Source organism: Myxocyprinus asiaticus, chromosome 4 (assembly GCF_019703515.2).
Source record: "Myxocyprinus asiaticus isolate MX2 ecotype Aquarium Trade chromosome 4, UBuf_Myxa_2, whole genome shotgun sequence".
Taxonomy (NCBI): domain Eukaryota; kingdom Metazoa; phylum Chordata; class Actinopteri; order Cypriniformes; family Catostomidae; genus Myxocyprinus; species Myxocyprinus asiaticus.
Window position 1 is genome coordinate 42,547,765 of NC_059347.1, and position 17,910 is coordinate 42,565,674.

At 42.7% G+C, this 17,910-nt stretch overlaps 1 protein-coding gene and 2 long non-coding RNA genes across 8 annotated transcripts in view; 2 read left to right on the plus strand and 1 right to left on the minus strand.

The window, feature by feature from the left end:
* LOC127434312 (uncharacterized) overlaps positions 1 to 6,125 on the plus strand; it is a 39,714-nt gene extending 33,589 nt beyond the window's left edge. For 5 of the 6 annotated variants that reach the window (XR_007896014.1, XR_007896015.1, XR_007896016.1 and 2 more), the window contains 2 exons: positions 5,515 to 5,746; positions 5,983 to 6,125. This is a non-coding gene — a long non-coding RNA (uncharacterized LOC127434312). Of the gene's footprint in view, positions 1 to 2,432; positions 2,850 to 5,514; positions 5,747 to 5,982 lie in introns of all 6 variants that reach the window. The other variant, XR_007896017.1, reaches the window with a different exon arrangement.
* Positions 1 to 17,910, minus strand: part of LOC127434239 (netrin receptor UNC5D-like) — a 276,011-nt gene that overhangs the window by 3,856 nt on the left and 254,245 nt on the right. The window contains exons 12-16 of the mRNA XM_051686828.1: positions 8,574 to 8,745; positions 6,018 to 6,245; positions 4,631 to 4,780; positions 2,482 to 2,646; positions 162 to 340 (exon numbers count right to left, since the gene is read on the minus strand). Of these exons, the coding sequence (XP_051542788.1) occupies positions 162 to 340; positions 2,482 to 2,646; positions 4,631 to 4,780; positions 6,018 to 6,245; positions 8,574 to 8,745 (894 nt within the window). The remainder of the gene's footprint in view (positions 1 to 161; positions 341 to 2,481; positions 2,647 to 4,630; positions 4,781 to 6,017; positions 6,246 to 8,573; positions 8,746 to 17,910) is intronic.
* On the plus strand, positions 6,246 to 11,296 carry LOC127434328 (uncharacterized). The gene is made up of 3 exons (XR_007896020.1): positions 6,246 to 6,965; positions 7,337 to 7,453; positions 11,206 to 11,296. It is a non-coding gene; the product is annotated as an uncharacterized LOC127434328 (long non-coding RNA).

Genomic DNA, 17,910 nt, shown 5'->3' on the forward strand with positions numbered 1-17,910 from the left:
GAAAAGCCTAAGGAGTATGGGCTCTGAGTAAAATTATTTGAGCAAAGTAGAGAACAGTATAAGATTATTATTCAAGGACATTGCTAACAAAGTGAGTAGCACTGCTGCAATGAGTTTCAATCAGTCCTGTTGCTTTGGCCACATCTCTCTCCGGCGCTCACCTTTGAATGTGGAGTTTCTGAGCTAAGAGCTGCCAGTCCTTGCCCTTGGCATTGGCAGTATCGAAGGTGGTGCATATCCGCTGACGAATAGACAGGGGGATTTTGAAGGCTTTGGCCCCTGTCTCTGAAGTGACCGTGCAATCTGCCTGCATAAAAAATGGGACTGTCTCTTTCTCACTCTAAAAGAAAAAAACAAAAACAGGTGTTTTTTTTTTTTATGCATTGCAAACCACAGTCAAACTAATCATTATATGATGTTTTATCTTGAGAATTTCATTGTTTATTTTGAATAAGTACAGTAATTTAAAATCAGATGATTGCAACACACTCCAAAAAAGTTGAGACAGAGCAATTTAAGACTAATAACAATTTGACGAGTTGAAATAACAAGGCGATGTGAAACAGGAGATGTTAAACAGGTGAGGCAATTGTGTCATAATAATGTATACTGTATAAGGAGCCTCCAAAAACAGCCTAGGCCTTCAAGAGCAAGGATCATTCAAGACTTGTCAATTTGCCAACAGATGCTTCAGCAAATAATCCAGCACTTTGGGAACAATGTTCCCCAAAGACAAATTGGAAGGATTTTTGGCATTTCACCCTCTACAGTGCACAATATATTTAAAAGATTCAAGGAATATGGTCAAATCTCTGTGCGTAAAGGGCAAGACGAAAACCATTTCTGAATGCGCGTGATCTCTAATCCCTCAGACGTCACTGTCTTAAAAAAAGTCATTCATCCGTAATGGATATCATGAACATTGGCTTGGGATAACTTTAAACCTTTGTTAGTCAACACCACTTGCCGCTGCATCCACAGATGCAAGTTAAGACTTTACTATGCAAAGCAGAAGCCATACATCAACACTGTCGAGAAGTGCTGCCGACTTCTCTGGGCTCGGTCTCATCTTAGATGTAAAGTAGAACAGTGGAACTGTTTTTTGGTCTGAAGAGCCTACATTCCAAAAAGTTTTTGAAAAACAAAGCCGTCGTGTTATCCAGGCCAAAGAGGGAAAGGGCCATCCAAGCTGTTATTAGCATCAGGTCCAAAAGCCAGTGTCTGTATGGGCCTGAGGGGTGTCAGTGCCCATGGCATGGGTAACTCGCACATCTGTGAGCACACCATGAATGCAGACAGATATGTAAAAATTTTGGGGCAACATATACTGCCATCCAGAACTGTCTTTTCCAGGGATGTCCCTGCATTTTCCAGCAGGACAACTTCAAACCACATACTGCCCGGATTACAACTGCATGGCTGTGTAAGCAGAGAGTGTGGGTGCTAGATTGGCCTGCCTGCAGTCCTGACCTGTCTCTAAATGAAAATGTGTGGCACATTATGAAGCACACCATATGGGAACAAAGACCCCATACAATTGTGCAGCTAAAGACTACATAATGGATTATTGGGGGGAAATTCCACTTTCTAAACTTAACAAACTTGTGTCTTCAGTGCCCAAATGCTTAATAAGTGTTATTAAAAGAAATTATGATGTTTACATCGACTGTCCCGACTTTTTTGGAGTGTGTTGCAGTCATCTGATTTGAAATGACTGTACATTTAAAAAAAACAAACAATGAAATTCACATGGTAAAAAATCATATAATGTGCAGTTGTAGTGCTTTCAATATAGCAAAGGGTGAATATAATTTACAAATCACTCCTTTTGTTTTTATTAGCATTTTTCTTACTGTCCCAACTTTTTTCAGAATTGAGGTTGTATATTATATAAGTGTTGCCAAGCTGAAAGCTGTGCATTCCTTAGCGACATGCAACGTTTATCCTGCTTTGGCTTGATTTGGAACTCTTTTCGTTAGCAGAGCAAAAATAGACAAAATAACTGGCCATATTGTGTGTATAATGTAAGTTACACAGTATTAACTTCTTGTTAAATGCAGAATAAAAGCAATGTCACATTTGCAGTCAAGGTAATATTAAGTACAACTGCATTCTTGATCTTGTGATATTGCTTAAATTTTCACTTTTGTGTGAACTGTCATCATTTACTCAACTCCATGTTGTTCCAAACCCTGTATGACTTTCTTTCGTGGAATGAAAGAGAATGGCGACTGAGGGTAACATTCTTGGAAGAAAGTAAATCAAGGTTTGTAACAACATGAGGATAAGTAAATGATGACAGAATCTTTATTTCAAGGTGAACTGTCCCATTAAATATTACTTTCTCTATGTAGCAAATGACCTCCAGTGACAGTACACCTCTAATTATAAATCTTTAGGTCAAACTGTATTTTCATTTCACTGTCCCCAAGTAGGACAGAGAGATGTTATTTAACCCAATGACAGCCGGGTGAGTCTGACCTCTGCCACTGAGGTGTAGACCTGCAGGATCTGCTCGTGACCTTTGACCTGCCGCACACTGATCTTGCAAGAGAGCTGGGAGGTTGCGGCGCTATGTCTCTGTAGTGAGAAGGCACAGTGCACAGGCTGCTGGTTACTATACCACACTTGGGTGAAGGAGAATTCCTGCAGCAGAGAGAAGGGTGAGGACACAAAGAATGGAGAGAGAGAGAGAGAGAGAAATCAGAAAGCTGAGTCAGGGGAAAGTGCCTGAGCCATGAAGAACGTGGAAGCATCTATGTTAAGAGACCCGTCTTGGAGATCATCGGTGCTGCAAGAGACACATATTTTAATCCCTGTTAATTCTGCTGATAGGGGTCACTGCTGGGGTATGTATAACACACTATCTGGGAGCAGGGCAGCGGAAACGTAAAGCCATTGCCTTTGATGTATAATTAATTTCCGTGAAGCAGCACATCTGCAGGGAGTGTCCTTGACCTTTCTTGCACTGTTTCTTTAGCCTTGCATATTGAAGTGACCTGTGAGATACTTTATGTCAACAGTGACAGGGATCCTGAACAGAGGAAATAGCTTGATGGGATGGCTGATGCCTTAATGCCAGGATTAATTTCTCCCCCGAGTAGGCAGCAAAGAATAGTGAAGCAAGTTCCCCGAACCCAGAACAAAATACTGACTTCTATCAACATCTATGTTATGGGTCAGAAGGTTATGTTAGGTAGGACAGTACTGATATTCAGTGCTGAAATCTGTTGTGCTGTACAAGTGAAAGGCAAAGCTGTTATTCAATGCTTGCTGTAAGAGGTTCACAGATGCAGCCAAGACATTTTTTTTTTTTTTTTTTTGTGGGCATTTGTCATTATTATTGGTCAGTAGAAACAAAAATGTAGGGAAAGAGAGGGGAACAGGATCAGAGGTTGGATAGATGAAACATTCTTAAAGGGATAGTTCACCCCAAAATGAAAATTCTCTAATCAGTTACCCTCATGCCATCCCAGATTTGTATGACTTTCTTTCTTTCTACAGAACACAAACAAATATTTTTTAGAAGAATATTTCAGCTCTGTAGGTCCATACAATGCAAGAGAATGGTGACCAAACTTTGAAGTTTCAAAAAGCACATAAATACAGCATAAAAGTAATCCATACAACTCCACTGGTTAAATCCATGTGTTCTGAAGCGATTTCATAGGTTTTGGATGAGAATAGACCAAAATATAACTCCTTTTTCACTATAAATCTTGACATCAGTAGTCTCCTTGACGATAATGATTTCAAACTCAATTATACTTCCTAGCGCCATCTAGCGGTGTGTGCATGCGTCAAACACTTGGAAGTGTAATCAAGCTTGAAATCATTATCGTGTCTACAGACTGCAATGGCAAGATGTACACTGAAGTCGTATGGATATCTATAATGTTGCATTCATGAGTTTTTTGAAACTTCTAAGTTTTGGTCATCATTCACTTGCTTTGTATGGACCTAAAGAGCATTCTTCTTTTCTTCTAAAAATCTTTGATTTTGTTCTGCAGAAGAAAGTCATACACATATGGGATGGCATGAGGGTGAGTAAATGGGGTGAACTATTCCTTTAAGAATAAAATATTTAATAATTTTAATTTTAAACTACTATATACTGTATATATATATATATATATATATATATATATATATATATATATATATATATATATATATACAGTATATACACATTTTTTTTTTTACTTCAAAAAGTTTAGTGAAGGAGACCCCAGGACATGATGCATGCCAGATTCAAACTTACACATACACTTTGACTTACACTGACTATGTCAATAGCAATATACACTAACCACAGTGCCACAGTGCCGACTGTCCCAAAACTCCAACCACACTAGACAAGATTACACAAAAATTAAGAACATCACCACATACAATATGCTTTATATGATAATAATATAAGTTTATGTTCTGGTGTAGTATAAAGCTTTCAGTCAAAAAAAAAAGAGAGCACACAGAGCATAAAAATAAACACCTAATGCTAAAATATACACTTTGGTGATGGTAGTTATTGCTAGTTTCACTCGGGACATCAACAGTGGAATTGTTTAAGCAGCTGCTTACTGTAGATCACTGTACTAGACTACTGTGAGTATTACTGTTAGTATGTTACCTGACAGGTGGTGAAGGGTTTGATGTTCCACAGAAACTGAGGGATGTCCTGGATGGACACCTGCAGACTGAGGCAGTTCCCTTTAAAGAACAGAGTCTTGGGCTCCTCTAGAAGTTGACCTCCTTTGCTGATTTCAGCAGTGACCACTCCCTTTGAAAATATGAAAGTACAGGATGAGGGCGTGAGAACATAGTGAAAAATATTGTAAAGGAAGTGCAAAAGAGGGGGAGGAGGTGCAGAAGGAAAATCTGGACAGACAGGACAAGTATATGAACACTATGACTGAGAGCCATAACCTATATTGTTGCTACATTGTTTATGAACTTTTAGGTTTACCTAGTTCAGAAGACCAAACAACCTATGTCTAGGAATGAAATTCCAACAATTTAATTAAATGGGAATAGGTTGAAATATTGATACCAAGTCAAAGTTAAATAGTCATTGTGCTTAAAATTCTGTTGAACAAATTATTTCTGAACACATTCATAGAGGTAAAAAGTTTAGTGTTTAGAGAAATCTACAGATCATAAGCATGTAGAAAAATGTATGAGTTTTCAAACACTGTTTTGAACAAAGTGCTGGTTAAAGCTTTGAAAATAAAAATGAATTAAAACTGATTACTGGCCTCTTTGATTTAATGCATGGCAGTGCTCATATGTCGAAATTGTTTTGTGTTTCATTGTGTTGCTTAGATGAGTGTACTGTTTATGTGTGCTGAGTACAGTCTGAGCACTCATGCTAGATAATAGTGATCGACTTTGACTTTTGCATCCTCTATGTGTGTGTGTGTGTGTTTAAAAATACCTTTGACCACAGCAGGCATTCTAATAACACAATTAAATCTATTACAATTCCTCACTCGAGTTGTTGTCTTTGTTTTGCAGGTTCAAAGCACTGACGCTGGTTCAGAGAACAGCCGTTGTTGGAGATGCACCCTCCTACCTACACTACATTTCCTCCTTACTTATGAGGTCTGTGAGTGACACCTCATGGTACCATCACAATGAGGCAAAAAATCACTACCCAGAACTTTCACATTCACTGTTCCTTGATGGTGAGACGATCATCCACATTTCACCTGAACAGCAGAGTTCCTCCCAATCACAAGAAACATACGTGAGTACTTGAACCACCATTAAAGACACTTAATACCATCCTTTTTGTATTTTACATTGTGCCACTTCTCATGTTACTGTCTCCCTAGAATTAATCACTTATGTTGTTTCATTCCTCATTTATAAGTCCCTTTGAATGAAAGTGTCTGCTAAATGAATAAATATAAATGTAAATGTGGTTTGCCCTAACTACTTGTTTTGATGGCTTGCCATTCTTATAGATATATGTTCTTTTAGGTATTTAATTTTTGACTTCACGGTCCAGCTCTCACCTGAAAGGCATGTGGTGTGTCATCTACACAGTGCACTCGCAGGTTGTAGTCCACGGAGGAGGCCTCCATACTGCCGAAAACTGCAATCCTTAGTCTTTTTATGGCTGCATCAGTGATGGGTTCACCCACCAGAGCATAGCAGCCTGGCTGATCCAGCAACAAGTGACAGTTATGTGAGTCCATCAGGCAATAGCAGGAGGTTGACTCATCATCTACTGACATCACTTCCTGTGAATCCAAGTAAATGGAAAAAACTTTTAACTGATGGTAACACCATTTGAAAAAGCATGACTTTAAAGCATGAATTTTGCCATTTCAGGCAATCTTTATCATTACATATGCCTAACCATTACAGATCCAAAGAACTGAAGTTTCACTTAACAAAAATCCAAGTCCACCCCAGCTCCCCCCTGGATCTGGCCCTGAAGTGAAGTGATACTCCTACCTATACTTCATCTTTCTCAGACATGTTCCTCAGAAAAACATATTATAAATGTAACTTTAAAGTCTACAAGGTTTCTCCATTGGTCCATACCCTTCAAAGAAACCATCTTCATACAGACTTACCTATACAGTAGCTGCTGCAGCAGCTTTTTTCTACCTTCGCATGTGAATGTGCCTGAGCTCAGCCAGTGAGAAAAGGACCAAAACTCATGCTGCCACACTGACACAGAATCACTCGCAAATCACAATCAGCAAGGTCACTTCTTCTGTGCTTTGACAAGGTTTGGCTAACATCAAGTCAAGCAAAGACTCTTTTCACTTCCCTGACAGATGACCATTTCTTTATGCGACTGCAGCTCTTCAAAGCAATGTAAATATCAAACAGAATGTCCACCTTGGAGGATGCAGCCTTTGTAAACAGATAAAAGAAGATCTGGCGCACATAGAAGAGATAGAATAGCGAAGAACTCACAAATTTTGATTACTTCAGTCCTTCTTTGACAGGTCAGTGATTTATCCGGCAGTTTTTATGTAATTACTTTAGCCATCACCAACACTGGAGCTGTCATTAGTTTAAATAAAACAGTTAGGAGATGGTAGAGACTCTGACAGCAAATGTGTTTATGTAAAGGCTGCTGGTAGCAATTTCAAGGATAAGTACCAGGCATTGGAAGAATTTCAAATTAATTAAAATAATGACTCGCTAAGGTGGACAGGAACAAAAGGACATTATCAAATCCTCTTCAATAGTCCAATCTCTTACAATAAACAAACAAACCTGGAAGGAAAATATGTCACTTTAAATGGAATAATAGCTTATATAACATTTATTAATGCATCAACTTTCAAATCATAATGACAGCTCTGGTTTACAGGGGCTGAAATCACAGTGAAATTGCATTGGACGAGATGTGAGTGATTGTGGCAGGGTGAAGAGGCTGATCCCGTCCATGACTCCAGTTCTGATTGCCTTGTGTCAACTACCATTTCAGGTCCTCCTCTGTACAACTAGATCGATATTTCCTAGGTCTGATGGGGCGCCTCACCCCGATGTTACCGCTGCTTGACTGCCATGAACTGTGTGTCTTCCTGGCTATTCCAGCCTGTAATTGTTTTTTCCTTGTGCACTTCACTACCGTAGCCTCCTCTGAGGAGCTGCTGACCCTGGATGTCTTCTTGCCACATACAAGAGGGCACATTCACCTCATAAACACATTTTCAAACTTGCACAGTCCCAGAGGCTGCCACAAGCAGTTAAGGAACAAGGCTTGAATGCACATTACTGTCAACAGAGCCTTTCATAATTGGTACACAGAGATATTTTATAGAGATATCATTGTTTGGTAAAGCTTTTCAAGCTGGGTTTTGGTGATAATATAACAATTACACAACTGGCAACAATATGATCTGGCAATAATATCGATAATATATTAAAAGGGCAACACATCACACACAGAATATACTCCATGTTTAATCTATAAAGCCAATAACATTTTCTTAAAACTGAAGTGTCATTTTTGCAAAATTAGCGCCACCAAGCGGAATTGCAAAAATTAATATTGTTTCCAAAAAGATTCCTAAATACACCCACCATCTGCCATGGGTCTAACAAACAGAGAGTCCTGCCCCAAACTCACACCACTGGTTGAGCCAATGCTGCTGTTTTGACCACTCAAACAAAGAAATTAGTTATTATTTATAATTATTATAAGTATTATGTAAATATAAGTATTTATAATTACTACTCATTAAAAAAAAAAAAAAAAAAAAAAATCAGTGCCCTTTTTATATCCTTCCACCCCTGACCCTGCTAATGTCTGTGCACATCACGGCTCTGGATAGTAACTTTGGATAGAGAAAGTATTTAAACATTAAAAAATATGCACACATCAGCTTTAAATCGTATAACGTCACCTGAGTAAACCACATTAAGTGGTGAATCATTTTTGTAAACATGCTGTATTGGCTAAAGTCACTTTTGCATTGTATGTTGGCCCAAAACTCATAACAGACATTGAAAAGGTTTAAATCTGACATATATATGATTCTCACTGATAGGAATTTTAAAGATATTCAGTGAGAAAAATACAGATGTCACTTCTTTGTTCCTACCTCCCACTTGTCGTCCTTGGTTTGTCTCTTGAGTTTAATGTTCCAGTTTTCAGCGCTGACCTCAGCACAATGAGCTATCGTCATGGCAACAGGATAGGACAGGTTCAGCCCTGGAGGGCCATACGTGATCTCCGGCCCTAATAGGATCTCACACCTTTCCTCTGATTGAGCTCTAGTAGACAAAACATGGTAAACATCAATATATCAGAGAAATTTTCAAGAGAACCCAGTCCGCCCAACTTTCTATAGCTCCCTTTCTCATCAACTCAAAATAAAAAAGACTATTGCACTAGACCCCCTTTGGTAAATAGATAAAATCGTCAACACATTTGGCAAAAATAAACAAAGAGATGAGACCAGAAAACAAAAGACAATCAAATATTCATTAACCGAAAAATCTCTATGCCCACAGACCTTGTTATCCTTCACAAATTATGGTGGAAACCGTCACGTCTACAGCCTACAGAATCATTAAAAACATGACTCGGAGAACCTTGATTTAGTGGAAAGCTACTGATTCTCGGAGGACACTGGAGTAATTTACCAGCTCCTGCATATTCATCAGTCACTGCTTATGATCTGGCCATTCTTGTTACCTTCCATCTATTCCTTGTGGTGGTAAACCGTAACATTAAACCCATTAATGAGAAGGAGTAGACAAAGGCTTTGGCCTTTCATGCAAATTTTAAGGAAAAAGAAGACAAAAAAGAAAGGAAGGAGGAAAGCCTTCTGGTTTGTTTTAAAAAACGCTGCCAAGCCATCAAGTTAAAATATATCTTCACATTTTTGTTCCTTCTATATCACCATCAAACTACTTTGTAAGGGAACATTTATGACAAACCTTGAAAGTCCAGAGCACCAGAACAGCATAACTTGCTTTAACCCTTGTGCGTCAATAAAAAAAAAGTTACTCAGAGGTCCTCAGAGGACAAAAATGTGTCATAATAATTTATATATTAACATTATTTTCCACTTTCAATTAGTTAATTTTTTTTAACTAACATCAGTCCTGATCATAACTACCAAATAATCATTCATTTTCAGAATTTTAACCCTTTAATTGCCAGTTTGTATATATAATGCCACTGTTGTTTTTTATAAAAAATACAAATAAATAATAATAATAATTTTCCATATACTAAATGCTAAGGGAATTATTATTATTTTTATTTTTGGGGGGGATTATCACAGTCTGGGATATGTCAGTGATTAGCAACAACATCGATTTTGATGCATTATTATTTTTTGTGCAGTGTCAATTTAAAAAACGCACAAACTCACACTCAGGAACTTAGAGGACAAAAATGTCCACGTCAAAAAACTGCCATAAAATATTATATATTAATATTATTTTCCACTTTCACTGACTTTTTTTTAACCAACATCAGTCCTGATCATAACTACCAAATATTCATTCATTTTCAGGATTTTAACCCTTTAAATGCCAATTTGTTTACACAATGCCACTGTTGTTTACACACACACACACACACACACACACACACACTCATGTTGGTGCAGTTATCATTATGAGGACTCTCCACAGACACAATGATTTTTATACTGTACAAACTATAGATTATATCCCCTAAACCTAACCCTACCCCTAAACCTAACCCTCACAGAAAACTTTCTGCATTTTTACATTTTCAATAAAACATCGTTTAGTATGTTTTAAGCGATCTGAATTATGGGGACACTAGAAATGTCCTCATAAACCACATTTATAGCATAATACCCTTGTAATTACCAGTTTGTAACCTAAAAGAAAGTCCTCGTAAACCACTTAAACCTGCCCACATACACACACACACACACACACACAAAACACACTCTGACATCCATACCAACACACCCACACAATTTTAGCTGCATCATTTATTCAATTGGCCTGCAGTGCTCTATAATACAGCAAACAGAAAATAGGAAAAAAGCATGTATTTGCTTCATAGGCTAAACATGAAAAGTGCCATCTGGTGGAAAATAGAAAAATTTTAAATTTTGAAGCAATGGGCTCCGGAATGAAAGCATAATATCACAGAATTCATGATTTTATGCTTTAATGGCACTGGGATCAAATATTGCATTTTTGTCCTGAAGGTCCTGAGTGTAACTATTTTGTGTACACATTTTATTATAGATGTATTATAGGAACTGAGGTTAAAATATAAAAATTACCCCCAAAATACACACCTTTGGCAAAATTTATGCCGTTGGCATTAACAAAACCAAAATGATCGAAAACAAAAAGACAAAAATGTCCCGAAGGTTGCACAAGGATTAAGCACTTTTACAGAATGCCCAAAGGACATTTTCTCAGTTTATCTGAATTAATATTCAGCTGTGTTGAAGACTGAATGAGGACTAAACATCTTTACAGCCAATCAGCCTCTCTCTCTCTCTCTCTCAAAAGTGTTCTTCTATTTACATCTAATTACTATTCAGGCATGTCAGATAACTTCAGTGTGATTCATTCCTCATTCAAGTTTAACACGAAGAGCCTGTATAAAGGACAATATTTGAGGAATGTTTCAAATGCCATGATTCAAGATGTAACCCTTACCTTTAAAACTAATTTAAAATTAATACTTGTGTTACATGCCCCCTCTCTCTCTCTGTCTATTTGTCACAGGTATCCTTGAGAAGAAAACAGTCTGAAGTCCTTCAATTAACTTTTCAGTTCCAATGTGTATTTAAACAGCAAATAAATAAATAAAGTTACTCAATGTATAAGTTTACTGCCTTTATGTAATTCAAATAATACCCTGGCTGTTTCAAAAAAGATAAAACTCTACATTGCAATATCATAAAAATGCCTGAAAGATAGGCTATGTTTCATTAACATACCTCTCTGGCATTCACATCATAGAAACTTGTAAACATTTATTTGGGTTTCGTTGCAACAATTAAAATTTTTTAAATGAGTCCAGCATGAGTCAAGGCTAAGGGCAGATTTCCTGTGCTGCACAAGGCACAAAAATTATGTGCGACTGAATCTCTACTCTAGTGCATTGAGTGTCTTGTTATTTTTTTTTTACTACTGTTCATGTCCTCCTCCTCATCATCATCATGAAGGGTCTTATCCTGCCAGCTCCTAAGTCTATATTGAGATGCATTTATTCAAAAAGACTGTTGAGTCACTGCTAGAGGGCTGGGCAGCAGAGTGCTGTATCATTCAGGAACACTGTAGGAGGCGACACATTCCATTTCCATTTTGTATTCGTTCTTTCATTTGGGCCTCTGACTGTGACTTTTAACATTAGTTTGGCAAGCTGATTGGTACATCAGCTTAAGAGAAGTTTTAATGCTACTTCAGTTATGGATGCACATTATGTCTCAAGCACATAAAATAATTTTGCACTAAATAATTTATAAAAAAAAATTTAAATATAAAAATTTGCTCGATTCAAGCTTCTATATAACGCTGAAATGTGTCATCATCGTCTGTGAAAAGCGTCCATGGTCTAAGACTTTATACTGATACCTACAGCATTGGAATGGATGCATGAAGTTTGTTAACTGCTGCTGCTGCACACCAGAGCTGTTGAATGATTGTTTTGTCCTTTTTGGTTTGCTTTTTCTCGATCTCATACTACACAGATCAATAAAAAATTGGATTTCATCACAACAGTTTTTTTATGCATTGTTGGTGGTTCGTGCTGGTGTGCAGCTGGCTGCTTTGAGCTCTCCCAGTGAGAGTTACCGTGCAGCTGTGTCTTGGGCGGAGAAACCGTTCCAATGTGGCTGCCACATATTTGCGTTAAGCGTTTGTGGTCCTGCCGCATGTACTAGCTGTGTGGCGTGGGAGCTGTGGGTCGTCTAAGTTTGTTTGTTTGCTCCAGCTGGAACTGCTTGTTTGGACATTTTATTTTTACACTCGTACTCATTCTGTTTGGATTGGTAGATCACTCATGCTGATTTATGTTGTTGCATTAGACTCCGTTGTTATTTTGTACCTTTAGTCAAGGGCGTACAGCACCAAATGTTGAGCACCGGGCACAGAACTATTTTAGGGCCCCCTAAACAATTTGAGTTTGTGGTGGGGTAATAAATATATAAATAATTTAATTAGATTGATATTTGACAGTGCTGTATTATTTTTGATGACTTTTTATTTTCAAACATACTGTATAATTTGAATCAAGCAATAACTTAGCGGGGGAAAAACAATAATGTCAGCTAATAAAATAAATTATACAAGTTTTCTTGTTAGCAAAGTCACCATAAGATGTTTGAAATAAGAGGAGTACCAGGTTGTTCAGTCTATCCTCAGGCATTACTACTCTCAGGTAGTTTTAGCAAGTCTTGCTAACTGACATTTACACAGTGCCCAAAATTAACTTAAAATATTATTTAACTAACTATAATATTTATAATTTATTTATAAAACACATATTTATAATTTATTTTTTTACTAGCAATGAAACTGAATTTTGCAATATTTTTATTCGAATGTATTTTTGTCCCTATAGACCTTATTCATCCTCATTCGACCTCATCTTTAATTTTGAATGGGAATGACAACGAGGCTGTGAGGAATAGACTTACCACCTCTTCAGTGGCACGAATGGTATAAAGCTGTATAAAGCTCGATCACATCTTATCCACAACTCATGTTTGGAGTTCCCTATCTGTCACTCACTCAATGTTGTGTCGATGTAGTGACACTAGGAGTCACTCTTGGGAGCCCGAGACACCTCTGGTCTTTGATAAAAGGCCTATGAAAATTGGCGAGTGGTATTTGCATGCCACTCCCCCGGACATACGGGTATAAAAGGAGCTGGTATGCAATCACTCATTCAGATTTTCTCTTTGAAGCCAAACGGTCATGCTCACTGAGCTGAATTCCTACGACTGTTCATTCAACTCTGCTGGATCTGACGGCACATTTCAGCGGCTTCTCACCCCTCTGCACTGGTGCACTGCAGAGAATGCCCCTGGGCGCTTCAGCAGAAATAAAAGAGTATATTTCTCTAAAAGAGTATATTTCTCTAAAAGAGCGGCACACACGGAACGTCTTTTTAAAGACATGTCTTTTTAAAGATGCCTTTCACTTGTGTTATTCCTGGTTGTGCTCGTTATCTCTCGCCTTCTGACAGTCACAATTAGTCTTTCGTGTCTGGGCACTGCTCACGTGGAGACAGTGTTCGTGGATGGGTCATGTATTCATTGCGAGAACATGTCCATGGCAACGATGCGGTCGCGGCTTACTTTCTTAAGAAAGCAAGCCACCCCAGAGGCTTCCCGCCTCGGTCCTTCTACCCACGGGTATGAGGCCAGCGCGGCTAGCACTGGGGGCCCCAATGGGACCACCTCCACCGGGTATCCCCCCCACGGACCTCCCATTCCCCAGCATGCTCGCCTGCCCCGATCGGGCTTCCGGATGAGTCTGCTGGCTCATCTCACAGCAAGTTCAACCTCTTATCGGAGCCCGCGAAGGTGATGAGCTCTCGAGCGTAGCATCGGAAAGCGGGCTCGTCCAGTCGGACGCGGAAGCCTCAGCTGGGCTCCTCCCTTCTGGTGCTGTCGCCCAGTTACAGGCTGACGCGGAGATGACAACATGCTTTCCCGGGCGGCCACTCAAAGTCACGCCCCGCCCCATTCCTTTCTTCCCGGAAGTGCATGAAGAGCAGACAAGGTTGTGGGAGGCACTTTTTACAGCCCGGTCCCAATCTCTCAGCTTCCCCGCCCTCACTACCCTCGATGGTGGGGCGGCCAAGGGCTATTCGGCAATCCCCCTGGTGGATAAAGGCGCTAATGGTGCACCTATGCCCGCAGAGCGCCACCACCTGGCATGGGCACCCAAAGCTCCTGTCCAAGGCCTGTAGGTTTACGCTGTCTCTGACGGCCAAGAACTACGGTGTCGCTGGACAAGCCGCCTCCGCCCTGCATGCCATGGCTCTCCTGCAAGTCCGCCAAGGTGCTAAAGGAACTGCACGAGGGTAGGTCCGCCCCGGGATTGATGCAGGAGCTGTGCTCGGTGACCGACCACGCTCTCCGGGCGACGAAGGTCACGGCGCAGTCTCTAGGGCGGGCGATGTCCACCTTGGTGGTCCAGGAGTGCCACTTTTGGCTCAACCTGGTCAAGATGGGAGAGGCCGACAAGTTCCTTGCTGCCCCCATTTACCAAGCTGGCCAGTCCGGCGACACCGAGGACTTTGCCCAGCAGTTCTCAGCGGTGAAGCAGCAGACAGAGGTTATCCGGCACATCCTGCCCGGCATGGCTCAAGATCCCGCACCCCGTCTGCTCGTCGACAAGGGTGTCCCCCTGCGGCCCCGGCGTGGAGCCCACCGCAGGAAGCAGACGCCACCCGTCTCGCGGCCGCCAAGAACCCACGAAAGGCTTCAAAGCGCCCCTGAGACGGGCGACCCAGGGACGACGAAACCTGCTGCTCTGGAGCTGGTAAGCAGACCACTCCATCCCCCAGTCGAGGGCCGGGAGGAGAATCTTTTGTTACCTTTGCATTTAATTGCACTGCATGCCCAAGTGGCTGTAGTACCCAAGAGTTCAGCAAGAGCAGTTTCCTTGTTCCCTGGGTCACATATCCGGTGTGCACGGCCGTCATCACGACCACCACTCTATTTGGCAGGTTTGGTGCTCCAGCGGCGGTCTCCCCGCCCCTGCGTGCCCAGCTGTGGCACAAGTCTACGCCCGATGTGACAGTCTCCACGGATCACGAGGACAGGCCTCTTCCTCCCCCATCCCAGGCTGTTCCGGGGTGGTCACAAGGAGCCAGGTAAGTGCTTCGATGTCCCTAGACTCAGCACGACCAGGACATGGTGTGGCACCTCGAGCTCTGCCCCACCGCGAGGCCCCACCTACCGATACGTCCGACAAGATTGTCCCTTTGGTCTCCCTCGCGCGGAGCTTGGATGCGTGGCTTGTGCTTTCCGATCTGTCGCGATGGCTGATCCGGACCGTCTGACTCGGCTACACGATTCAGTTCGCCAGGCGTCCACCCAGGTTCAGCGGTATCCACTTCACCTTGGTGAAGGACGAAAACGCTGCTACCTTGCACGTGGAGATCGCCACCCTCCTACGGAAGGGTGTGATAGAACCTGTCCCTCCGGCCGAGATGAAGAAGGGGTTTTACAGCCCCTACTTCATTGTACCGAAAAAAGGCAGAGGGTTGCGGCCAATCTTGGATCTGCGAGTACTGAACCGGGCTTTACACAGACTCCCGTCCTAGATGCTGATGCAAAGACGCACTCTAGCAAGCATCCGACATCAAGATTGGTTCGCGGCAGTAGACCTGAAGGACGTGTACTTCCACGTCTCGATTCTACCTCGACACACCCTTCCTTCGGTTTGCATTCGAGGGTCGGGCGTATCAGTACAAGGTCCTCCCTTTCGATCTGTCCTTGTTCCCTTGCGTCTTCACATAGGTCACAGAGGCAGCCCTTGCCCCGCTAAAGGAAGTGGGCATTCGCATCCTCAACTAATCCTAGCTCACTCTCGGGATGTGTTGTGTGCACACAGGGACCTGGTGCTCTCGCACCTCAGCCGACTAGGGCTTCGGGTCAACTGGGAAAAGAGCAAGCTCCTCCCGGTTCAGAGCATCTCTTTTCTCGGTTTGGAGTTGGACTCAGTCTCGTTGACTGTTGAAGGCGTTCAAACAGAAAACAGCAGTTCCACTGAATTTTTTTCAGAGGCTCCTGGGGCATATGGCATCCTCAGCGGTGGCCACTGTCACCGTCTCTTCAGCCCTTGGACCGACCTCACGTTTCTACGGGCAGGCGTTCCCCTAGAGCAGGTCTCTAGGTGCGTCGTGGTCAGACAGATGCCTCCAAAACGGGCTGGGGCGCTGTTTGCAACAGGCACGCAGCCGCCGGCTTATGGATGGGCCTGCGGCTGAGTTGGCACATCAACTGCCTCGAGTTGCTGGCAATTCTGCTCACCCTGTGGAGATTCCGGCCGTTGATCCAGGACAAGCACGTGTTAGTTCGGACAGACAACATGGCAACGGTAGCATATGTCAACCATCAAGGCGGTCTGTGCTCCCGTTGTATGTCACAACTCGCCCGCCATCTCCTCCTCTGGATTCAGCAGCACCTCAAGTCGCTGCAAGACACTCACATCCTGGGCGATTTCAACACTGCAGCGGACGCACTGTCACGGCAGGTTACCCTCAGGGGAGAGTGGAGACTCCAACCTCAGGTGGTCCAGCTGATCTGGAGTCGATTCGGACAGGCACAGGTAGACCTGTTCGCCTCCCAAGAATCCTCCCACTGCCAGCTCTGGTACGCCCTGACCGAGGCACCTCTCAGTATAGACGCGCTGGCACACAGCTGGCCCCCTGGCCTGTGCAAATATGTGTTTCCCCCAGTGAGCCTACTTGCACAGACCCTGTGCAAGGTCAGGGAGGACGAGGAGCAGGTCATCCTGGTAGCACCCTTCTGGCCAACCCAAACGTGGTTCTCGGACCTCACGCTCCTTGCGACAGCCCCCCGGGATGCGGAAGAGACACGATCACTCAGGCTAAGGCCCCCTCTACGAGGCGCCTGTATGCCTTTTAAGTGGTGTCTGTTTGCTAAGTGGTGTTCTTCCCGATGGGAAGACCCCAAAAGATGTGCAGTCAGATCCGTGCTTTCCTTCCTGCAGGAGAGATGGGAAGGGCGGCTGTCCCCTTCCACCTTGAAGGTGAATGTAACCGCTATAGCGGCACACCACGACACAGTGGACGGTAAGTCCTTAGGGAAGCACGACCTGATCATCAGGTTCCTGAGAGGCGCCAGAAGGCTGAATCCCTCCAGTCTGCGCCTCGTTCCCTCATGGGACCTCTCTGTAGTTTTTCAGGGTCTACAGAGAGCCCCCTTTCAGCCTTTGCAGTCAGCTGAGCTTAAGGCACTCTCCTTGAAGACTGCCCTCCTGACTGCACTCACTTCCATCAAGAGGGTAGGAGACCTGCAAGCGTTCTCTGCCAGCGAAACGTGCCTGGAGTTCGGTCCGGGCTACACTCACGTGATCCTGAGAACCCGACCGGGCTATGTGCCCAAGGTTCCCACGATCCCTTTTAAGGACCAGGTGGTGAACCTGCGAGCGCTGCCCCAGGAGGAGGCAGACCCAGCCCTGACGTCACTTTACGCATCTATTTGGATCACACGCAGAGCTTTAGAATCTCTGAGCAGCTCTTTGTCTGCTTTGGTGCACAGCAGAAAGGAAGCGCTGTCTCCAAGCAGAGGATCGCCCACTGGCTCATTGACGCCATAACTATGGCATATCACACCCAGGATGTGCCACCCCCGGTAGGGCTACGAGCCCATTCTACCAGGGGTGAAGTGGCCTCCTGGGCCCTGGCTAGGGGTGCCTCTCTAACAGACATTTGCAGAGCAGCGG